General features: G+C 56.0%; 2 protein-coding genes across 5 annotated transcripts; both read right to left on the reverse strand.

Annotated features, from left to right (window-relative positions):
• Positions 1 to 255: 255 nt before the first annotated feature.
• On the reverse strand, positions 256 to 5,729 carry LOC111161483 (Ras and Rab interactor like). Of its 2 annotated transcripts, XM_022525178.1 has the most exons (11): positions 5,527 to 5,729; positions 5,171 to 5,330; positions 3,809 to 3,911; positions 3,472 to 3,544; positions 3,321 to 3,385; positions 2,904 to 3,053; positions 2,387 to 2,812; positions 1,689 to 2,003; positions 1,326 to 1,457; positions 994 to 1,166; positions 256 to 911 (listed from the first exon to the last, which is right to left on the reverse strand). In XM_022525178.1, exons 1-11 carry the CDS (start codon positions 5,574 to 5,576, stop codon positions 855 to 857), a joined length of 1,704 nt encoding a protein of 567 aa, XP_022380886.1. In that variant the 5' UTR covers positions 5,577 to 5,729; the 3' UTR covers positions 256 to 854. The 2 variants fall into 2 exon arrangements, with proteins under 2 accessions (XP_022380886.1, XP_022380887.1); XM_022525179.1 differs by lacking the exon at positions 2,904 to 3,053.
• A 1,283-nt stretch (positions 5,730 to 7,012) lies between these two features.
• On the reverse strand, positions 7,013 to 23,597 carry LOC111161432 (sirtuin 2). Of its 3 annotated transcripts, XM_022525070.1 has the most exons (16): positions 23,472 to 23,502; positions 22,593 to 22,639; positions 19,535 to 19,583; positions 19,181 to 19,294; positions 16,748 to 16,789; positions 16,481 to 16,587; positions 16,304 to 16,360; positions 15,900 to 15,968; positions 11,395 to 11,524; positions 9,531 to 9,590; positions 9,220 to 9,275; positions 9,012 to 9,088; positions 8,877 to 8,928; positions 8,077 to 8,147; positions 7,888 to 7,954; positions 7,013 to 7,767 (listed from the first exon to the last, which is right to left on the reverse strand). In XM_022525070.1, exons 1-16 carry the CDS (start codon positions 23,485 to 23,487, stop codon positions 7,606 to 7,608), a joined length of 1,176 nt encoding a protein of 391 aa, XP_022380778.1. In that variant the 5' UTR covers positions 23,488 to 23,502; the 3' UTR covers positions 7,013 to 7,605. The 3 variants fall into 3 exon arrangements, with proteins under 3 accessions (XP_022380778.1, XP_022380776.1, XP_022380777.1); XM_022525068.1 differs by lacking the exon at positions 22,593 to 22,639 and having other exon boundaries at positions 23,472 to 23,597; XM_022525069.1 differs by lacking the exon at positions 23,472 to 23,502 and having other exon boundaries at positions 22,593 to 23,332.
• Between the last annotated feature and the right edge of the window lie 158 nt (positions 23,598 to 23,755).

The raw sequence follows: 23,755 nt of genomic DNA on the forward strand, positions 1-23,755 counted from the left end.
TACATATTATGGTATGTTAAGAAGTGATTATTTTATTTTATTTTTAGAAAAAATTTTTAGATGTTTTTGTTTATTTATTAGACAGAGATCACAAGTAGGCAGAGAGAGGCAGGCAGAGAGAGAGAGGAAGCAGGCTCCCCGCTGAGCAGAGAGCCCAATGTGGGGCTCGATCCCAGGACCCTGAGATCACCACCTCAGCCGAAAGCAGAGGCTTAACCCACTGAGTCACCCAGGCGCCCTGGAAGTGATAATTTCTATGGAAAATAAAGTTCAGGGTAAGAGAGTGTATTTGCTTCCTGTTGCTTCTGTTAACAAATTACCACAAACTTACCAGGTCAAAAAACCCACAAATTTATTATTTTGCAGTTCTAAAGGTCAGGAGTTCAAAATAGCTCTTCCCGCCTAAAATCAAAGGCCGAGTCTTCGGTAGGTTCCAGGGGAAAATCCACTTGTCTGTTTCAGCTTCTAGAGGGTGCCTGCTTTGGTTCCCAGCCATATCACTCCACCCTCTGCTTACAAAATCCCGTCTCTTTCTCCGACTCTGCCCCTCCAGCCTCCCTCTTGCAAGGACTCAGAGAGATTATACTGGGGCCCCAGAATGATCCAGAATAATCTCCCCATGTCAAGATCCTTGATTTAGTCACATGGGTAAAGTCGCTTTGACCATGTTTACAGATTCTGGGGATTAGGAAGGAGCCATCTTGGGCAGGGGGAAGGGGCAAACCAGAGGGGGTTCTGTTCCTGGGAACCCTTCCTTCTCCCTGCACCTAAGCCAACAGGGGTTAGAAGTTGGTGCCATCCTGGGGCCCCTGGAATCTTGCCTGAGGAGCAGGAGGGTTTGAGACCCCTCGCCATCATTGGTCTCTGGGCACAGGGTCTCTTGCCCAAGGTTCCTCAAAGGGCAGGCTGACCTGTGGGGAGGGGCAGGAGGCTAGGTGAGAAAGGCAATGGGTACAGCGCTCCTCTTCACCCGCAGTCGGGAGGGACGATCACCTGGGCTCTGGCGTGGTCTTGCCTGTCCTGTCTGTGCAGTGTCCGCCGGCTGTGCCACTGGCGCAGGGAGGCACGAGCCTCAGAGCTGAGCCCCTGGGGTGCGCGGCCCGCATCCGGCTGGTAGTGAGCGATGTGGTACAGCGCCCCAAACCACGTGGTCAGGTAGTACCCGGCTAGGGACAGGACGGGGCGGTCAGTGCAGCTCTCTGGCAACCCTGGTCCCCCCAGGTCTCCCTGCGGCTTGTCCACCTTGTCCGACGCCGCAGGACGAGGCTGTTGGGCCCCTAGGGCGCCCCCTGTTAGTTCCCGGCGTTTCTGGGGTGGGGACTCACCTTCTCCCCGTAGCTCCTCCGGATCCAGCAGCTCCATTAGAAACTCCACGTCCAGCTGCGTCTCCCCAATGTGCGGACTCCAGATCAGTTCTTCCGTCAGTGCGGGCAGGAAGGCGTCGGCCCCCAGGGGCTCTGGCGGAGCGGGAGGACAGGCTTTGAAGCGGATCCCCGGGACATGGGTGCTGGCTGCCCTTCCACCTTGTTAGGCATGCAAACGCCTCCTACCCGATCACCAGGCCTCTAACCAGATCACCAGACGTCTCCCGCTAGAGCGTGCCACCCTCTCCCCTCGACGTGCACACAGGCACCTCCCACCCGGCAAGCTACCGCACATCCAGGTGAACGCAGGTGAACCTCCTTTACCTTGGTTCTCGCCCTGAGCCAGGCCTGCGTAAACGTCAGTGCACACCGCCAGCAGCAGCGCCACCTTGCGGCGTGGAGCGCAGGCAGCGTGGAGGTGCTCCAGGCGCGCGTGGATGCGGCTGCGCAGGGCTGGGGCCGGGGGCCCCTCAAGCCCCGCCCCCTGGCATCCCGGAGGCCCCGCCCCCACCCGCAGGGCTATTTGTCGCTGCCTCAGTCGCCGCAGTTCCTGGGCTCGGAGTTTGCGGAGTCGCGCCCACAGGGCAGGCTTCAACGGCGCCAGCACCGCCCGGCACAAGGCCGCCTCCACCGCAGCGCCTGCGAGGGGTTGGGGTGGGTGAGCGAAGGGCTGAAGGGCTGACCCCCGCCCCGAGGCCTGAGTACCACCCCGCTCTGGCCTCTGACCCCCCACAAGTGTAGACACGGGTGAGAGAACACATGTGGAAGAGGGAGCCTGGGTGTGAACACGCTCATGGAAGAGGGAGTGCGGGTGTCACACATGCGAGAGACGGAGCAGTGGTGAATGGAACAGGAGTTACTCTATGTAGGAAAAGGCATGTGAGTGGCTAGGCAAACAGGTGCACGGAGATGGAGAGAAAGAAGTTGGGTGTGGACACACAGGTAGCGCCAAGGGATGGCACACGAGAACCCGAGTGGGGTCAGGGAATGGCCATAAATTCCCTTCCAGCCCTCCTTATTACCAAGATCATCGTCCTTCTGGGGGACCGCAGGCCCCCTGCTCCCAAAAACAGCCCTGACATCGGGGTCCTTTGATAAGTGGTCCTGGAGGTCAGTAAGGAGGTGGCGCACATCCTGAAGCAGCTCTGTGGCAGGGTCCCCAGGCCTGAGGGGGCCCCTGGCATTTGAGGTGAGGCGCGCCCGAAGGCTCTGGAACTGCCTGCCCACGTAGTTGCCCCGGGCCCTGGCCAGAGCTTGAATGTGATGGGTGAGCACATCCTCGGGGCCATTCTCTTCATCTTTGTAGTCATCCGCATTTTCATCCTTGTCCTCGTCCTCCTTCTCTTTCTCCTCCACCACGCTGGCCAGGGCTGGCCCAGGATGGTGTACTTCCGGGCTGAGTGGGCCTTCCACCCAGGAGACCCGGTGAGGAGCAGGGTTCCTGGGGGCTGGATGTGAGGAGAGAGTTGGGCCCCACAGAACAGCAGCAGCAGCTCCCTTGTCCCTCAGGGGCCCAGGGCCCTGTCCAGCCCAGCTCACCGGAACTGTGTCTTTCTGCAGTTTCTGGAGGTGTCTCTGGGGGGATCTGCTCCTTCCCCCACCCTCCGTGAGTCTCCAGGTAGAGCTTGTTCACCATGGAGAGCACCCTTTCCGGGACATTGAGGTGGACACTGCCAGTCTGTGGGGGACCTGGGGACCAGCATAACTGAGGTGTCCCAGATGTCCAAGAACCCAGCCCTGCTTCCTTCAGGGCACTGGGAGACTTAATTTCCAGGCTCATTACTGGCTTGGTCCCTGGCCCCTTGTCAGTCAGGCCCAGGAGTCAAATCTCCCATAGCTCCCTCACCTCCATTTTATTCTCCCACAAACCCAGTAGTCTGGTTCCTGAAGGGCCATCCTGCTGGACCAAGGAGCCTGGAAAGTGGCTTCCCCCTCCCTTAGGGAGCCATCCCTCACCTGTGTGTTGGTCTCCAGGCCTTAGAGTGGGAGGGGGCAAGAGCAGTGTTCTGGGCAAAACATCCCTGAGAAAAGGTAAGAGGGAGCTGCAGTGTGGATGGGATGTCTTAGGGATGGAACCCCCTTAGCCCTTCTTATGGGGAACCTGTACCTGCTGGCTGATAGGAAGGCCAGGAGATGGGGCAGGTCTGGCATGCAGAGGTTAGAATATTCCAGAGACACACCTGGGGGGAGGGGGCAACAAGGGGCAAGGAAGAAAAAAGTTAAGGATGGCAGCCTCATTTTCCCTGGGACTCTCTCTTCCTCAGTCCTGTAATCTCCCCCAAAATCTTCAAAACAGGGAAATTTCTACCCTTTGGAGTTCCCGTCTTTTCCTGTGACTTTATGTTTGCATCCCACTTATGGCACCAAATAGCATTTGGGAGATATTTTGGAAGCAAAGCTGATTAAATTTACTGTGGGCTGGAATCTAGGGGTAGGCTCCTCACCGCCAGGAAGCTTCTGGATCTGGTAGGTGTGGATTTCTCCTGGTGAAGCTCCTGTCCTCAACACCAGGACCTGACTGGGGTCATGTCCTGTGACCAGGAAGCTCTGGGGTGGGGTGGGGGGAATGGAGGCAAAGGTCATCTTTTTTTTTTTTTTAAGTTTCATTTAAGTAATCTCTACTCCCAGTGTGGGACTCGAACTCACAATCCTGAGATCAAGAGTTGCCCGTTCTTCCCACTGAGCCAACCAGCCCCCCCCCCCAGGCAAAGGTCATCTTGAAAGGGATTTGTGCAAATATCTGTTACTTTTGCCTACCCAGTGTCCATTTCCCTTATTTTAGATTCCATACCCCAAATTTCTTTCAAAGAAACCCTCTCCCTCCCTTCGTCCCTGTGGGTTGGACTAACTCCCTCCAAGCCCTAGGGATGGTCCTGTGACCTGACCTAGCCAATAGGATGACAGTACTTTCTCATCACTGTGATTGCTTCAGAGATGGGAATGTGAGTCAAGGCTAGTCAAGGGAAATCTTCCACAAGATTTTTGCTGAGCTCTTTGGAAGGGAACCTCTTTTTACACTGGGATGGCTAAACCTGTGGGATGTGGCCACGAGCTGGGGACAGTCATCTCTGGCACCACAAGGACAGAGCCTCCCTGTGAAGGAAGCTGTGTAGACCAGCTAGTTGCCTTATCCAAGTCCATCCCTATCCCTTGTAGAATTATAGCCTTGTTCTGGCATAATCTGCCCAGCCAGAGAAGGTGGATGATGATGTAGGCAGTGTTTCTCACTTCTGGGTTTATAACTCCCGTGTGAGTTTAAAAAAAATATTTCCACATGGGCCCCATCCATGTATTTTGAATCTATTGTAAAGACTTTTGGTTTTCCTGGTGCAATTGGTATTTCCTTTGTTTTCTTCCTCCTGCCTGGAGCGCATACATGTATTTGGACCTGGGGCGGGCAGCCACCTGGCAACAGTGAGGGGCATCCAAGAGAATGGCAGAGAATCTGGCCTTGATGTTTCTAGGGCTGCTGGACAGAGCCTGTGGCCGCCTTTCTGGATATGTCAGAAAGATAAAAGCCTATTTGCCTAAGCTACTGTAGAATAAGTGTTTGTTCTTTGGGCTTTCCCCACAGTTGAAGCAAAGCCCAGAAATGGGATGGGGAGAGATTTATAAGTTGTCTAATGCTCAGGTCCAGACATTCCTGAAATTCCCTTCACTTCTGGGTTTTTTGGTCCCTGGAATCAGTAAGTAGTCTTTTCAGTTTTTCTGGTTTGTGGTGTTTGTTGCCAGGAATCAGCAGAGTCCTGACTGGTTTGTGGTGACCCGGGGAGGGTCAGAGAAGGTCCCTGGCTGTGAGTACTCACCCCCAGAGGCCACAGCTCAAGAAGGGCTTCTGCATCCTGGATATCCAGCTCTGGGATCTGCCACACCCCCCACGTCCTCCAGAGGCGAAGGAGTGGCTCTGGGGTCCCAGGGACCCCTATGGGGGTCTCACCTGCTCCATTCACCTGTGATGGAACCCATCTGGGACATGCAGAGTCCAGGAGACAAAGGATTAGAGGTGGGCAGTGGGACACTGAGGTGGGGGTCAAAGGTGCAGGAAGGGGCAGCCAAGGGATGAGATGGCATTCAGGGTCTTCTGGGGGGTGGTGGGCATTGGATGGAAGGGGTTTCTGAAGCTAGGGCAGGAGTTGGAGACCCCAACCCCAGCAGCCCTCACCTCTCCCCGTTGATGGGGACTGCAGAGGCCTCGTCTTCCAGCTGGGCCATCCTCAGGATGCAGGAGGCCAGCAAGCCATGGCCTGGCCTCTGGCAGGGAGGAAGATAAGGCTCAAGGTGGCTCCAATCCAGGGGTAATCGTCAACAGACTTACAACCAATATGGCAGAAACCCTGACCAATCAGAATGGACCCAAGGCCCCTTGCTATGGCGGGTGTTAATTCTTTAGTCTCAGGAGGGTGGGCGAGATCTGGGGATCCCAGGAGGGAAGCCAGTGGGTCTTGGCAGGGAGGGGGGAAAGAAAAGGACCCAGATGGACAGCTATTTACCGAGAGATGCAGAAATATTTCAGCTTTTGACAACCAGTGCTGCCATAATACAGACGGGGACCAGTTGGATACCAGCCCTTGCCAGAACCCAGCACCGGAACGGATGCTCAGCCCACAGAAGGAGTTGTCAATGTGACCTATCTTATGCAACATCCTCTCTTCCTCCCTTCCCAGACCACAGGGGGGGACCTCAAATATTCCCTCCTCAACGTTTCACACGGGACATTTTCAAACATCCAGAAAACCAGAATTTGACGGGTAACATTGTATATCCGCTACCAAGATGTTACTGCTAGCATTTTCTTTTTTGCTTTATAACGCATCTGTCCCTCTGTCCGTTGGACCTCAACTCTTCAACTAGTACACAGTCCTAGCTAGCATGAGTTCTCTCTCAAGGTGGGCCTTTTTGAGTATTTTCCCTGCCAGCAATGCCAGGAGTAGGACCCCTGGGTCCATTCATCTGTGCACCAAACGACAGATTCTTAATAAGGAGAGGCCCTGACTGGGTGTCCTGTGGAAAGAACGGGCACCTGCCTTCGCGGGGTGATATAGGAGATGGGTAACCAACAGCTGAACAGATCAATCAGCCCGCTGCCTAGAAACCCAGGGTTTTAGGAAGGGTGGGGACGGTGAGCAGGTGCCCTGCCCAGAGCATGCAGGGGGGGGGGGGGCAGGGGGGGGGACGCTTGCCTGGGCGCCCGGTGGATGCGGGGGGGGGGGGGGGGGGGGCAGCAGCCTGGTACCAAAGGGAGGCAGTGGGGGTGACAATACCAGCCGCTAGGTCCCTGGGGACCCCTACCTGTTCTCTGAAGGGAGGCCGGGAGGAGCAGGAAGTGAAAGTGTTCCTCATAGAGAGAGGAAGCTGGGCGGGCCGGGGGGGGGGGGGGGGGGGGGGGGAGAGGCGGGGCTGGGGGGTATTTGAAATCGACCTTCCTCTCTTTCGGGGGGCTCAGGATTTAGGTGACTGGGCTTTGGAGGAAGGAACTCTGGCAGTCTGGGAGTCTGGGGGTAAGAGCTGTGGGGCTCTCCTGCAGCCCCCAGAGTCCCCTGTCAACACCCTTGGCTTTCTCTCCTAAGAGCTTGGTGTTCTGGTTTCCTGGACCCCCTCCCTCCAGCTGCTTCCCTGTGTGCCCACAGAAAGGAACAGGGAGGCTGGACAGTTGATTGTTAGTTGTTTTTGTTTTTAATTTGTCTCCAATGAGCAACATTGTCAGCCCCTCCCGGCAGGGGAAGAGGGTCCCAGAGGGAACGGGTCCAGCACCCACTTTGGGAGTGGGAGGCCCAGACTTGGGAGGCCTTCAGGCTCAGCTCCCCACAGAGGGTGTTAGGTTTGGAGGGTCCACACTCCACCAGGGTACGTTAGACTTGGCCAACCTGGGCACAGGCCCCTAGGAGCGGCAGAGGACATGGAGAGCCCTGGGGAGGCCTGGGGCCCCTGTCAGGAACAGTTAGAAGTTTAGAGGCAGTCCTGGCCCTGGGAGCAGTTAGAGATTAGCGGAGGTTGATCCCCGTCCCCGCAGGTGGTTAGAGACTCCGGGCTGTTACAGCCGGGCTGCCCAGGCCTCAGCTCCTGGGTGCTGTTAGAGGTTTGCCAGGGTCAGGGGGCGGGACCTCAGTTTTGAGAGGGGGTGGTTAAGAGACTAGGGCAATGTTCTGAGCTCCCCAGACAAGAGCTGCAAGTTAGAGGGGGCCAGGGCTGGAGGGGCTCTGCGAGAGTTCTGCCCAGGAGTTCTGCCCAGGAACCACAGCTGTCACTGGGGCCGCTCTCCCTCTGCGGTCCTGGCCTCCTCCTTGGCGGGAGGTGGAGACTTCCTGGGAGAAGCTGAAGTGTTGGGGTTGGGGCTGGGGCTCCCCGATCCTGCCTGGGAGTCAATGCTGGCATGCTCCTTCCGGACGAGGTCCTCCAGCTCCTTCTGCAGGGGGCAAAGTTCACAGAGGTCAGAGGTCACCATGCATCATGGAGTCAGAGGATCTGAGGGTCAGGGGTCTAGGGGTGGGGCTCCAGGTGGGATGGGGTGGCCCAGACTCCTTACCTTCCATCCGAGGAGGTCGGCAAGAGCCAGGCAGCCCTGGTCACAGTCACCCAGCCAGGCTACGTCTCTGTGGGTGGGAGAGTCAGAGCTCCTGGGCTTGTCCCCGGCCCCTGCCTGCCCTTCCCAGTCAGTGTGCCTTCCCGCCTTCCCTCCCACCTCGGCTGAGACCCTCGCAGGCCCAGGACTCACCTGTAGGCCTTCTTGGAGTCGAAGTCCATGCCTCCTCCGAGGCCCATCATCATCCCCAGGAAAGGGTCAGTCTGGGGGGGGGGGGGGGGGGGGCGGGGACAGCTCAGAACACAGACCCTGGACCAGGTGGCCTGGCTCTGTTCCCTGCTCTGTGACTTTACTCAAGTGACCTGGCCTCCCTGAACCTCAGTTTCCTTATCTGTAGAGTGGGGGGCTATCACCAAACTGTTCCTAACAGGGTACTATCAGTGGGTGAATACTTAGAAAGTGCTTTGGGGCGCCTGCCGTCTCAGTCAGTAGAGCACGTGACTCTTTAATCTCAGGGTTGCGAGTTCAAGCCCCATGCTGGGCGTGAAGCCTACTTAAAATAATAAAATAAATAAATAAAACAAAGTGCTTGGAACAGTGCCTGGCCCATGGCATGTTTGGCCTGTTCGAGGAACCATCCCTCCCCAGGGATGAGGGGGTGAGGCCACCTCAGGAAAAGAGCCGAAAGCAGGAGTGGGCGCCTCCCGATGCTGGACTGCGGGCCCTGGGTCCAGCTTGCCCCGACTCTTCCCTTGCGCGAGGCACAGCATTCCGATCCTGGCTTAAGTCGCTTCGAGTTGGGGTTCTGTCCCTTGCTCAGAAGGGTCCCAAGTGACCCAGATGTCTGTAGAACCAGAGTCCAGGTGACCTGGAATCTGGATTCTAGAACTCTTGGTTCTGAGCTGGGGGTCCCAGTGAAAGGCAATGTGGGACCCCTGTGAGGAGGAGGAGGAGGGAAAATCAGAGGGGGGATCAAATAAAAGCCAACTCACCTGCCCAGTCTTCTCCTTGTTGATGAGCAGGCGTGGGGTGGAGAGGGGTGCCCTGAGGGATGGCGAGCTCGACGGTGAGGACCTGTGCTGGCTCTCCCGGTCCCCAGCCCCCGCCCCCGCCCCGTCCCAACCTACTTGCTGATGAGGGACGCGAAGGGCTGCACTTGTAGGGACGTGCCCATGATGAGGAGGAGATCCACCTTCAGGAAGTCCTGTGAGGGGGGCGTGGCCAGTGAGGGCTCCAGGGGCTCGGTGGGGGCTGGGCTGCTTCCCCCCAACACCCCATCTGCAGCTAATTGGGGAGGCCATCTGCCCCCACGTGGGGGAGCCCGGGGCCACTTACTGACTGCATGCAGGAGAAGAACCTCGCTGGGAGGTTCTCGCCGAAGAACACGATGTCTGAGGCAGGGGGACAGACAGACACAGAGACAGAAAGAGAAGGTGAAATGGAGGTGGTAGAGGCAAGGTCAGAGAGAGAGAGAGAGACAGGGCAGGAGCAGAGGCAGGCCTGAGGGCTGGGAGCAGTGGAGCAGTGGGGACAGATTTGGGGCACTGGTCAGGGAGGGAGGGTAGCCTTCTTGGGAAGGGGCTCGTGGAGGGGTGGGAGTCCCAGCCCAAATCTCTCTGGGTTGGGCCCCTGGCCCCGAGGCTCACCAGGCTTCACCACGTTGTGACATTTCTCACACTTGGGAGTCACCTCGGAGAAGATCTTCTCTGGGCATGGGGAAGGGGAAGGGAGAGAAGAAGATAAGTGACTCTGGGCTGGGGCCTGGGGCTGCGGCCAGCCTTCGTTGTCCACAAACACGCCTCAGTCACCGGGGAGCCTCCTGGGGTGTTTGCCCTGCTCGCCCTTCTTGGAAAGCTGTCCTCCCTCTCCCCCCGACCTCCCCAGGATTCCAGGGGTGGCTTCGAGCACAAGGCTACGGCTATTGACTTAAAGAATAAACAAAAGAACAGGTGAATGAGTAAGCGTTTGCCCTTTGCAGGGATAACTGGATCTCGGCAACCCCTGACCTGGGCAGGAAAGTTCTCCCAGTGGGTCTTGCAGGATGACTCTATTTTATTGTGGGGGAGAGGCCTGGTAAGTCCCAGGCCGGGTGTTAGAGAGAGGGAAGACTCTGCAGATGATCCTGGGATACATTCGCAGGCCTAGCTGCTTCCCATTCTTGGGTTCTGGGACAGACACCTACACACACACACACACACACACACACACACACACACACACACCCCTGGCCTTATGACAATCACACTCCTTATTGCTTATTGATTAAGGAATCTTGAAAAGCATTCTGTTTCTGGCAACCAACCCACAGAATATGAGCTCATTTTTTCAACTCTTCATTCATTCCTTCAGCAGACACGTACAGAGCCCCGTTGTGCCATCTGTAATGTCCTTAAAAACCTGACGGCATTGACAGTGGTGGAGAGTGTATGGTGGCTGCACGCGCTGTCACTGGGAGGGGCACACAATGGGGTGGTGTTCGTGGTCCGTTCCCCCCAGCTGTGCGCCCTTGAGCTATTCTGGAAGCCTCTCCCAGCCGCGGTCAGCTGGCATCTGAGCAGAAAGGCCACCCCCCACCCCCCGGGGGCCCCACCGCAAACGCCGCAGCTGTCCCTGTCTCACACGGACACCGGACACCAGACACCGGACACCGGAGGCTTTGTGAGATCGGCACAAAGAATGTCAGGAATGGCCTGCCGGGGTGAAACACGGGGCTTCCGAGCAGCACAGTGGATGTCAGACAAGCCTCTCATTGGCCTCTGAGAAAAAACTGGCTGACTTTTCTTTTCCCCCCTTTTCTGGACTCTCTGCCCTTCCGTGAACCGAGACACTGACTCTAACAAGCCCTGTTGTCTGCACCCCTAGGGACGGCCCCCAGCCTTCGTCCCCGAACCAGGCCCGTGTCCAGTTTCACATTCCATGGACTCTGACTCATGGGCCTTTGGACTCCGTGGCTGTCACGCAGTCCTGTCCAATCTGGTGGTCCCAGCCATGTGTGGCTTTTAACATTGAAATTACTAAAAATGGTGTAAAATTACAAATTCGGGTCCTTGGTACCGTTGGGCACATCTGTCAGTGCCCGAGAGCCATACGCGGTCGTGGCCGCCATACTGGACAGCACACATCTGGATTCGAAGGTCGTTGGGTTTGCCCTTGCGGGCCCCCTTGTGTAAGGTAAGGTCAGAGCCCCTCACAGGATTAAGAGCTGGGGCCTTACGACCTCACAGAACAGACTGTGGGATGCTCTGGTGGCCTCTATGTCAACACACGTCTCTGTGTGTGGCTGGACGGGGTGTGGGACCTGGTTCCATTATACCCTGGCTGGGAGGTGGTGTCAGAGCAGTGAAACCTGCCCGCTGCCTCAGGTCTCCAGGGGGCTGCCGTCAGCAGCTAAAAAGAGCCGCAGAGTGGGACGGAACGGGTGCCCACCACCTGGAGGCCCCAGGGAGCAGACACGGGGCACCCACAAGGCCTGCCCTCGTGGATGACCATGGATGACCTCGGGCGCCTCACCCTTCATCCAGCTAAGCGAGTACTCCCGCCGGCAGAGGGGGCTGATGCAGTGCGAGGTGTAGAAGGTGCCGTGGGCCTCCACCAGGTCCTCGGGCTCCAGCCCCGCCACTCGCTCCAGGGTGTCTATGTTCTGGCGGGGAGACACAGAAGGCTCAGGAGTGAGGCAACCTCCCTCCCCCGGGACAGAAGGCAGAGCAGGGCCCTGCGAAGAGAAGCAAAGGGGAGAGAGGGACAAGGGAGGGAGGGAGAAGCAAGGGGGCCGGGTGTGCCTATAAACCCCTCCGCTCACTCTCAGGGGGGCCGACGAAGTGGAAAAGTCACAGATGGTTAAAGGTGGGGCCCAAAGTCATACGTCTGTGAGCCCAGGCCCACTGCCACTGTCAGCCCAGATGGAGTGTTTCTGCATAGTTGGGCCACTTTGTTTCCATTTCTCAGAAAATTTGTTTTTGTTAGGACCACATGACGTTAGAGCCACCTGCCAGAAATTTTGTTGGCACTGATGGGGAAGCCTATAATGTCTCTGTTGGAAATAAGAGCGCCCTCAGATGTGGCATCCTTGTGCAGTAACCAACCTGCACAGCTGTCTGTGGCACCCCTGGCTGAGCTGTAACAGAAATAAGTGAATCGGGAGGGTTTATTTGGTTTCAATCACTGTTTTCGTAATCAGCAGTTGGGTGTCTTACTGTGGTCTGTTTTCACAGACGGCACATTCACTGGCATTCTTTTAAGACACGGATAGATTCCTCATTAAACCAGCAGGACTATTCTTCCCTTCCACATTGACATATGTGCTCTCTCATTTTTCTTAAAGCACGCAGCCCCTTGGGAGCAGCTTTTGTTTGCCTGTGAGGCATGCTGCAGAGACAGGTGCTGATGGAGCTGACGGAGCCCGCAGCACACGGCCAGACGCCACCCCGAGATGGCGGGTCATGTGCAGCCCACAGCTGATCTGGCACAGCCTCCCTGAGACTCCATGCACAACCAAAAGGGTTCTCTTTCAGGGGCAGATGGCCCCAAGCACTTGTCTCCGCTCCCTGCCAGCAATCAGCTTGTTCCCCAAACATACAGACAAGAGCCACTGTTCCCAGACTCTCTCTGGAGCTCTTCCTCTCCCCCCAACCCCGCATTAGTTTTGCCTTTGTTACTTGACTCAGTCTATGGCCCCGCTCACATGTGAGGAAGCAGTGTGCATGCAAATAATTAAATAGAGTGTAAAAAAAAAAAACCTACTGAGCCGCCTCTGTTGTTCTGAGGCCACTTCTGATTTAAAAAACCTCGAATGGGAAAAGAATGAGGCTGTCCTGCATGTCCCGATATGGAAATGATCCCTTCAAGAGATTAAAAGGCACAGGAGAACAAAGGTGGTGGGAAAGCTATATATGAAGGTGTGTATTTGTTTGCCGGTGTATACACTATTTTGAAAGGCGATACACAGGATGCCTGAGTGGCTCATTGGTTAAGCGTCTGCCTTCGGCTCAGGTCATGATCCTGGGGTCCTGGGATCAAGCCCCACATCTGGCTCCCTGCTTCGTGGGTCTGCTTGTCCCTCTCCCTCTGCCCCTCCTCCCTGCTTGTGCTCTCTGTCTGTCAAAAAAAGAAATAAAATTTTTAAAACAAAAATAAAGGTGATAGGAGAAGCCAGCAATAGCATGGGCTTCTAGGGAGGGAAGCTGGGGGCTGGGGAGCATGGCCCCAGGATGTTCTCTCCTAGAGGACAGGCCGTGATGAATGCAGGGTGGTACAGGCTGAGTGACATGTTGCCTGGGTGTGTGGCAGCAAGTGGGGCAAGGTGAGGGTGGGCACTGGCCGGCTCCGGCCCAGTGCTCACTGCCCTCCTACCCCCCGACTGGGGTGGGGGGTAGGAGGGCAGGCAGTTCTTCTCAAGCTGCAGGAGGAGCCTGAAGCCCGATTGTAAACGGAAATCTCTTGCTTTTTAAACCTTGGCTCCCTTTTTGTTTCAAAACACAGTGTCTCCCTGATGGACACAAAGGCAACAGCAGCTTTGAAAAAGTATGAAGTTGGGGGTGCCTGGCTGGCTCACTCCCTAGAGCGTGCGATTCTTGATCTCGAGGTTGGGAGTTCGAGTCCCACTTTGGGTGGAGAGGTTACTTAAAATCAAGAAAAGAAAAGGAAAAAAAAAGAAGAAAGAGAGGAAGGAAGGCAGGCAGGCAAGAAGGGAAGGAGGGAGGTCAGGAAGCTGCTATGTGGGTGTGGATATGGAAGGGTCTTCCACACAGGGAGTTAAGTGGAAGAAAGTCAAGTACAAGCCCCACGTGTAGGCTAAATGCCATGAATATATTTAGAAGCCGCTTTGCTGTGGAGATCGCAGGGGCTTGAGCGAACAGGGCAATTATTCGCGTGTTTGGACAGAGACTTGCATCTGGGGATAAAAACAGTTCTTGACACGGCCCCAGAAGTGCAACACCATCAAAATCCAGAAAGAGGTGAAGACAGGGTGTTCCAGAAAACTGGGTCAGTGACTCAAAAAGTGACTGAGGTTGACAGAGAAGGTGACAAGTTTGGAGAAAACAAAACAAAATGGGCTCTTGAAACATGAGAGGGGAATGCTTCCCCCCCCCCCCGCCCCACGGTTGTCTGTTTTCTGTAATCAGCCGTTTTGCTGATGCGTGTGCAGTTAAAGCTGCACAGTCACTGTTGCCAGGAGGGGACACTCGCTTCCCAGAAGAGTGACCCGTCTGCTTCCACCGTCAGGGCAGTCTCCTCCTTGGTCTCTGTGCCCCCTCCTCACCACTCCCAGTAGGTCCCTGACATGCAGCCAGGGGGACCCCTGGGTCAGGTCACGTTCCACCCTGCTCAGAGCCCTCCTGTGGCTCCCTCTCACTCAGCCCTTCCTGCGGCCCCAAGATCCCACATGGTGAGTCCCTGTCCCCGCGCCCCCCTATTCTCTCCTGCTGTCCTCTCTGTTCACTCGAGCCAAATACAGTCTCACCTCAGGACCTCTGCCCTGGCTGTTCCTTTTGCCTGGAACACACTCTCCCCCTAGATGATACCGTGGCTCCCTCTGTCCTCTCTTGGAGGTCTTTGTCTAAACGCACACCTCTCATTGAGAACTTCCCTGATACCTGTTGACAACAGCACTCCCCCACAACACTTCTAATTCCCTCTCCTGCTTAATCATGACCCCCTAGCTCTGCTTCCTACCCATCATGTCCACTGTCTCTCTCTCCCCACAGCAGACTGTCAGCTCTAGGAGGGCAGGGATGTCGCCACCAGCAGGGCCTGGCACAGGGTCTACACTGGGTAAACACTTGTGACAGAAGATGACGGTAGCAGGGCTACGGTGTGGATTTCATGGAATCAAGCACAGGGGAGCCCTTGGCTTGGAGAAAGCTGTGTTTATCATGTCTGAGCCACGTCCTGTGGATAAAATGGCCTCTGGGAAGAAAGGTCAGGTTTATCCTCAGCAGGAGCTCCTCCTGGAAAGAAGAGGCTGTCCTTTCGCAGGCCACCACCGCCAGTCCTAGGCAGTGGACTCCTGCCCCCATTTGAGAAATCAGGACTTAGAAAGAAATTCATCCTCCCCCTGGTGGCGGCTTCCCAGGCTGGCAGGCTCCAAATTGCCAGGCGCAGGAAGAAAATGTTAGAACGCCCAGTTACAGTCAAGTATTCTCTCTTTTTTAATTTTGGGTTCTAAGGTATCATTTAAAAAACATTTATTTCTTTTAGAGAGAGAGAGAGAGAGAGCGAGTGCAAGCACACAGGGAGGAGAAGGGCGGAGGCAGAGGGAGAGAAAGAATTTCAAGCAGACTTCCCTCTGAGCATGGAGCCTGATGTGGGGCTCGATCTCACCACCCTGAGACCATGACCTGAGTAGAAATCAAGAGTCAGGCACTCAACTGACTGGGCCCCCCCAGGCGCGCCCTGAGGGATCATTAACAGCACGATGTCGCTGTTACTGACGCCTTGTAATTTCAATTTCATGTATTCACCCGCATTCAAAAAAAACACATTGCTAAAACAAAGGTAGGGGCACCGACTGCTTTTACAGTGAGGGGTATGAGATGCTGAAAACGTCTTGCCGGCTAGTCCAGAAACCCATGATGTGAGCTGTCCTTGCCAGAGAGCCCCAGGGCAAGGCCCTCGGCTCAGCTCCTGACATGTATGAGCCATGGCCCGTGGCACACGCGAGCCCTTTGCATAATATCAAAAAGATGCCCCTTCCTTGAGACTCTCCGTCTGCCTGCTGGGAAACGGGCGTGGTGTACTGATTTTGTCAGAGCCAGTTACCCCATGGCCATCTGCTAAAAGCCCTAACCAACCCGGAAATCTGCTGTGCGAGTGTAGCCCCTCAGACATGCGGCCCTAAAGGGCCAAACTGTTCTGGCCACTGCTTTACAGAAGGGGAAACTGAGGCTGAGGGGAGGTGCAGGGGCTCCCTGCAGGTCATGCAGCAAGAACACAGCAGCCCGGGCTCTCGGGCCCTGAGGTGCCAGGACGCACGAGGTCAGCCCCTCCCCCAACCCCCGGGGACCGCGGCCGCCTACCTGCGTGTAGCAGCGCAGCAGCAGCCCCTTCTCCTTCAGCAGGCGGATGAAGTAGTGGCAGACGGTCGGCTGGAGGGGGGGCAGGCGGAACAGCGCCCATCGTGACAGAGCCCATTTGCTGCACGTTGCCTCATGCCAGGAACTGTTCCAGACACTCTGGCTTTTTTACCTCATGGACTCATCACACTGGCCTCGGGAGCATCACTGGCCCCATTTCACAGATGGGAAAACTGAGGCTCAAGGTCACAAGAGCAGGAAATGAGCGACCAGGACATGGACCCACGTGGCCCGGAGCCCATGTCCTTTATGATCATGGGACATTTGTCTGAAGGGCCCCAGAAGAAGCCTTTCCCATGCCTGCTGCCCCCCAAGCTTTCCTGAGTGCCCGGCAAGAAAGAGCTCACCTTGAACTGCCCAGGATAGAGTTCCTTGGCAAGAGCAAAGAAAGGCTCTGGGTGTTTCTGTGGGAGAGAGAACCAGAGGGCAGGTGGGCACCCAGATGCCCCTGGTGAGTTGAGAGCTGGAGTCAGGCGATCCCACCCCCTCCCCATTACAGACCTTCCTGCCTGGGGAGCACATACCTTAAAGTAGCCAATCTCAAAGATGGCCTCCGGGTAAGGAAGATGGTACTTCTCCAGGTTGGCGTAGAGGCCGGTGGATGGGGAGCGGAAGTCAGGGATGCCGGCGGCTGTGGGCCGGGGGGTGGGGTGTAGAGCAATGGGTCAGGGACCTCCATCTATACCCTATCAATCCCTCCCCATCAAAGGCCCAGACACGGCTCCCTCCAGTCCCTGGAACGGGGTCCCCCAACATGGGAGTGGCTATGAGCGGGGAGGGGAGGCACTTACATGTGGAGATCCCAGCTCCTACCAAACAGATGACCCTGCGACCTGGAGGAGAGGAGTTTCTGCATCACGTGACAGTATGCTCGGCCCCAAAATAACAGCACCCATCACAGCCCCCGATGTCGTTTCCTCAGTGCCAGCATTTCAGATGCATGAATGGTCTTCCCAATCATCTCAGGGGGAAGGGGAAGTCAACACCCCCACTTTACAGATGAGAAAACCAAGGCTCAGACAGGGGAAGGATCATGCAGTCAACTGGTGGCTGAGCCAGCATGGGGACGAGGAATCGACAGTTTCAAATTATACCAACTTGGACAGATTTGAGAAAAGGCCACTTGGAGAGAAGTTTCCCCTCCTAGACCTATATAAAAACACATGAGCTCTTAGTGAGAAGGCTGGGCAGTGGTGGTGGGGGTCCCCTCCGGAAGAGCTACAGGTCATTGGGAAAAATCTCTGTCTTCGCCTCACCTTTTGGACACAATCTTGAATGACCATCTATTTCTAGCGTGTTCCTTCAGCATATTCCTTTCCTCTATAATCAAACACACACAAGCCACTGGAAGTCTGATCATTTTCTGGTGAAGACCAAAGATTTGCCCCTCTTGGCTCTCACCCAGTGAAAGCCGGTAGATAAGAGGGCTTCGGATCCTAGCTCTCCTGCTCACCAGCTGGGGCTGGCGGATGGGGGCGTGGGGGGTGTCTTAGTTCAGCTCTCCCCTCTGGGTTCCAGCTTCCTGCTCTGTTGAAGGGCATAATTACAGTACTGGCTTCATGGGGCTGTCGAGAGAATGAATTCATTCGTGTAAATCTTAGATCAGCGCCCGGCACAGAACAAACACTACGTATGTGTCTGCTATTATTTTCTGAGGCAATTGTACCTCTTGAGACCCAGGGTTTGTACGTGTATAAGCACTTTGTTCCTCTGCTTTTCTCCTGGCTTTCAGAAAAAAGGATGGGAAGGTGTGGCAGGAGTCGAATCACTTTGCAAACATTCGGGGCTGTGCAGAAATAGCTCTGTTGTCTTATCAGTGCCTGCTGGGCAGCTTGGCCACGCGGGACCCGGGCATCTGCCCATCAGCTGATGGTCAGCCACAGGTGTGAAGCCCCTGAACTGGGGACCTCTGGGGCATCCCGTGCGAAGGAGGACAGCAAGGGGGATGAAGCCCTCGGCTTTGTCTTGGGGTTGCCATTGGGCTAGGCCCAGCTGGAGCTAGCTGGGGCCACACAGGAGGCAGCGTGTGCTCTGGATTCGTGGGAGCCTGGGGTGGAGTCCTGACTGCCTCCTGCCAGCTGTGTGACCCTGCATGGAGTCCCAACCTCTCTGTGCCTCGGCTTCCTCCTCTGTCCACATCACTCCTGTGATAATCTCATAGGTACAGTGTGAAGGTTGAAGGAGAGGACATCTAGCCTAGCCCAGCACCTGGCAAATGGTGAGGGCTCAGTTAGCTGTCGTTCTTCGCTGTGCCCCTCACAGGCAGCCTCGTGAGCCAACTGTCCTAAAACCCAAGCGTGGGAGGACGGAAAGAACCAGAGCTTTGCGGCCATTGCCTGTGCTCTCTTTGGGGAGGAGATGTCTGCAGACAGCTGCCCGGCCTGGCCTGGGAGAGGGGGAGGCTCAGGGCAGCAAGCCTGGACGCCTGAGCAGGGAGCCGGCAGCAGCTGGAGGACAGGGAAACGGGAGAAGACGTCCTCAACAAAAGGCTGTTCAGGACCCTCAAAGGGTCGATTGTTCTACTTGAGGACTGCCGAGGGCCCGGTTTCTCAGACTCTGGTGACCTCAACTTTCAGCAAGAAATAGAAATAACATGGTGACCTAGTAGAGAGGCACCTACACAGCACCCCGAAACACACTTCCGGTAATAGTTGTCCCAGGGCACGTGGCTCTTGCTCTCCTCCCGGACCTCTCCAGACATTTCCCTCTCTGTTCCTGGGTTGCACCCGCTAGGCACGTTCTGGGGTAATTATTATTGGTAGCGTCTTTAGTCTGTCAAACAGGCCTGGCCAATCAGCAATGGAGGTGTGACCCACGTCTGGCCAATCAGGGACAGATAAGGTGATTGGTTTGCGGTAGAGTGTGACCCAACCTGGCCCAATTGGGGCGCGCGCGATCTCTGCCCCTTCGCTTGAACCCCTGGAAGGAGATACTAGGCTGGTGGAACTGACATGCGGTACGGCCAGGAGCCTCCTCCACCTCCACGCAGAAAACCCGCGCCAGAGGGGGTTAAGATCTTTGACAACACGGAAGCTTCTGAATCCAGCCATGCTTAATGCTGGATTTTAGTTACAGGGTCAATGCTCTCTTTTTGGCCTAAGCCAGTAGGAGTTGGGTTTCTTGTTACTTGGAAGCAAAAGTTGTGATGGTTCAAGTGGTGGCAGCTGAGAAGTCACGTGGGGCCAGGAGCAGGGCAGGTGGCGAAAGGCAGGGCGGGGACTTACAGCGCTCACTCTGCATGTAGCGGGTCACCCCTTCCAGGGTCAGGTCGTCCAGCAAACGCTCCTTTTGGGTGCCCAGGCCCAGTGTCTGGGAGAAGAAGTTCCGCAGGAAGTCCACTGGCCAAAAAGCAAAGAGAGAACAGCAGGGTGGGTGTTCAGCCCGGGAGCCCCGGGGCCCTCAGTGCCCCCGTCCGCCCTGGGATTCCCCCACCCTCCCACAGCCAGGGTCCTCTAGGTGCTGGCATTGCACCCAACAGACACACTTAGAAAGTCACCCTCAGTGGAGGTGAGGGGTAGCAAATACATCCCTGCCCTAAATTGCTCCCCCAGAACCCCACTCCCAGGGAAGATACTCACTCTCTGCTTCGCCGCCAGCAGCTCCTTCCTCAGAGTCTGAATCTGAGTCCTGGAAGGGGTTGGGGTGGGATGGCCAGGCCCCAGAAGTGGGGTTAGCGAGGGAAGAGAGGGGAGGATGGCACCCGGGTTTGGGGGGAAAGGCTCTGGCTGGAAGTGGGCCCAAGGAAGAGAGGGGTGGTCGGGGGACAGTGTGCAGGCTCTGGGATGGGCTGCATGGGTTGGACACCTGGTCCCACTGCTCCTGAGGCGCTCATATTCTTTGCTGTTTTGAGTTTGATGGCCCTCAACTTGGAAATGGAGCTCAGAGGACATGGCACTGCCTCAGAGGGCTCTCTGACATGAAGCATTAACCTATGGGAGGTGCTCCGAGGAGCACCCAGTGGGATAAGTGTCAGAAGTGCCTGGTGTCCCCGTGTCCTTGCCTTGCATCCCCACCTGTCCCCTGTAGTATGGGCCTGCCGCCCTCCTCATCAAAGTCACTTCTGTGAATAACGCCAGTGGAAATGCCTCAGTCCTCACCCTGGGGCCCTCAGCCCTCCTTCCTGAAGCCCCGGGCTCCACCTTTCCAACCCCTCCGTGTCATTATCTACTCTTCCCCTCGGCCAGGCTCCCAGATTGCAGATCTGAGACTCTGTGCTGCGCTCCCCCTCCCACTTCTTCTGTCCACTTTTCCTGGGCTAGCTGCCTCATCTGTGCCAATGGTCTTGGGCTAGGCATTGATAATGCCACCTCCTAGCCCCAGATCTGGGGTTCCTGCAGCCTCCTGGATACTCCGCTGAAGTGACCCCTGGCCTCCCTCTCCCACCACATCTCAATCTTGGTCGTAGCATCTCTCCTAAACCTGTCCTTCCTCGTAGGTCTTATCTCAGTGTGGCTTCTGTCCCCCAGTCTTTGTCTCCCTCACCTGACCTCCTGCCCTAATGTGTCTCCTCCACAGAGCTCTAACTGGTCCAGCCAGTCCTCCCTCTGGGGGCCCTGTCCTGGCCTCCTCCCTAAGCTCCCAGCCTCAGCCTCCACCCCAATGGATGTTACCACCCTCCGGGTGACTGCCTGGCTTTGTCAGCCCACCCTGCCCTCTGCTCCAAGCACCCTTCTCACTGGCTTCTCCAGTCTATAACCGTCGGATCACCACTGGGTATGGAGTCCGCCATGATGTCAGCTCCAAGATGGCGGAGAGTTTTCGTGTTTACCAGTGGACGCCCCATGCCGGAAACAGGGCCTGGCCCCGGCAGGAGCTCCAGAACCATCCACCACTGAATGAATGGATACTCGCTGTGCACTACACCAGGGCTGGGCCCTGCAGTGGACCTCACAAAAACACAATTCTGACCAATGCAGTCTACTGCTTAAGACTCCTCCCCCAAATTATTCTCTGCTCTGGTTTCAAGCCTTTTGGAATAGGAACCACCCTTCCAATCATATTTAAATATTTTTAATTGCTCTTCCATAGGCTTTGTAAAAACTTTGACCATGAGACCATGTGTGACTTGAGGCACTTGCCTCTAGTTCCCTCACCCACCCCAGTCACGATAACCACCATTCACAGTACAGTGGTAAGGACTCTAGAATTTTTCTCTGCATATAAAACTCATTCATTTTCCAGAAATGGGCCCGTGCCACAGTACAACGCTGCACCTTGCCTCTTCCGCAGAACAATATACTATAGATCTACCTCCTCCTTTAAAAAAGCTACATAGTGTTATATTGTAAGGCTGTAGTGTTACATTGTAAGGATGAGCCATAGTTCATTTAACCGGCCTACTGACAGCCACTTGGGCTGTTTCCAGTGTTGCCCTATCACAGACAATGCTGCAATTTACACCCTCAAATCTCTCTTTCTGGGACTGAGGATCCCTTTTAAACATTAAACCTTTCTCTGTGACAGTGGCTGACCTTCGGAGCCAGGCGAGGGAGAAACCCCAGCCCGAAAGGGAGCTTTCAGACCCTCAGGGTGGCCCTGCTGTGCACCTGTCAGGGGCCTTCCTCTCAGCTTCCACGCTGCCCTACATCTGAATGGCGATCTCGCGTCTCGGGGGGGGGTTGGCATCCTTTCAGATTGCAGACAGTGAGGCTCTGTGGAAGGACCTGAGGCCCCTGCCCAGCATGTGGGAGCAACTTGGCTATAGCGGGATCTGGTGGGGCCTTCAGGTCTCTGTGAGGCGGCCTGGCTGCCTCTTCCTGAAGTTTCTGGAAGGCAACCTGCAGAGTGCCCTGGGTTGCAAAGCAGTCCCTGCTCTTCTAGCAGGGGCACGGGAGGTGAGGAAGATAGAGGACAAGTTACCTAAAAGCTCTGCCTTAGATTCCTCATCTGTAAAATGGCCCCAGTAGACCTTGCCCCCTGCAAGGGATTCTGGGAAGATGAAATGAAATGTACACAGAGACCCGAGCAGAGGAGCTGGCTGGAATAAGTACTCAATAAATGCTAACCTCAGCTACAATTAGCTAACCACCCCCAGCCACCAGGCTACTGACCACACCATACCCTTTGTGCCCTCCAGTCTTCACACAACCTGTACACTCTGCATGGAACACCATTCGTCACACTGCGTAAGACAATTCTAAGTCATTCTTCACTTACTGTGAGTTGTCTGCACCACAGTCTGACTCCTAGGTCAGCCTGTGGATTTGCTCAGGGAACAGATTGGCGGGAGCGTCTGTGACCCCACAGAGTTTACTCTGCCTTGAGCTACTTTCGTAATCACCCTGGAGGGTCATTTCTAGTCACTTGTCCGTGAGATCTGCGCATTCAGGGACCAAATCGGATGCCCCTCTCTTCCATGCCCAGCATCAATGAGGTTCAGAAAGGATACGGGGAGGGAGCAAGGAAAGAGAAGAGTTTGGGAAGGCAGGCCTGAAGTTGAAGCTGCACACCCTTCCCCGACAGTCCCCAGAATCCACCATTCCCCAGGAGACCGAACCAGGAGTTGGGGCAAGGGACTGGGGCAGTGAGCTTAGGGCCCTGGGGTGACTGTCTCCCCTCTGCCACCCCCCCCACCCCGTGTGAGGTGTGGGAACAAGTCCATCTCTCTCCTTCCCTCCACCCTTCCCCAAATCTCACCTGAGCCTCCTGCACCTTCCCTGCCTGGGTCTCCAGAGGGTCAGAGGCTGGGGGAGGAGGGGGAGCAGATGTGGTTACAGTGGGGGGCATGGTTAAGTGGGAATGAAGGTCTTCAAAGCAGAGGGGCAGGGAGCAAGAAGGCCCATCAAGCTAATTACACTGGGTTGGGAGGGAGGGAAGGCATGGGGGAAAGCAGACCGCGTTAGAGTAAACAGTGCTGTCAGAAGTGGTCAGTGAGGGACAAGGAGGCTGGGACTGGAAGGTTTAAGAGAGGCAGGAGAAAGCAAAGCATACGGGACATGGAGAAAGACTTAGAAGTGAGGAAGGAAATAGTGTTTGTGTGTATGTGTGCAGGGAGGGTTAGGTTTACTAACAGAGGGAAAGTTTAAAAAGGAATAGAGGAGATAAGAAAATACTCTGAGTAGAGACAAGTTTGGGAGAGGAGGCGCAGTGGGGATGGCATGTTCAGGAGGGGCACAGGAACTAGAGGGAAGAGATAGGAGGGGGGCACCAAGGTTCCCTAGCATCATACAGTTCCCCCTAACAACCAGGTACCCTTAGCAACCGGGTCCAAGGCAATCTAAGTCCTTAGCAACGAGGGTCCTCAGCAACCAAGGTGCGAGAAACACGCGATCATTAGGAACTTGGGGGACGTGGCAAACGGACACTTAAAAGCTCGCGCCCAGAAACCCACCAACCAAGCAAGATGGATCACTTAGCAACGACACCCCCCCCCAACCTTGCCCCGAATCCCACTCCCCTCCATGCGGCCCCAGTCTTCAGCCCCACCATGCCCGTCCTCGGGCCCCGGGGCCTGCAGCCCTCAGCCAGGCCCCGGCGCGGCCCGGCCCTACCCTCCCACCGGGGCCCCCGACTCACGATCCGGCTCGGCCATGGGCGCGGGGCGGGGGCCCTCGGGGCTGTCACCGACTGCTCTGTCCCGTGACGGCACCGGAAACAGGAGGGGCAGAGACAGGGCAAAGAACTACAACTCCCAGAAATCATCGAGGAGGCGTACAGGCTTTCGAAGCGACTGGCGCAGGCCGCTCTTAGGTTAGGAAGACAAGCGAGGGCCGGACTACGAGTCCCAGAGTGCTCCGCGCAGGCAGCCATGTTGGTAAAGGGCGGCCGGAAAATGTGTGAATGGGTAGAGAGCTGCAGTC

This window comes from Enhydra lutris, unplaced genomic scaffold, assembly GCF_002288905.1.
Source record: "Enhydra lutris kenyoni isolate GAN:26980312 unplaced genomic scaffold, ASM228890v2 scaffoldscaffold85, whole genome shotgun sequence".
Lineage (NCBI taxonomy): Eukaryota > Metazoa > Chordata > Mammalia > Carnivora > Mustelidae > Enhydra > Enhydra lutris.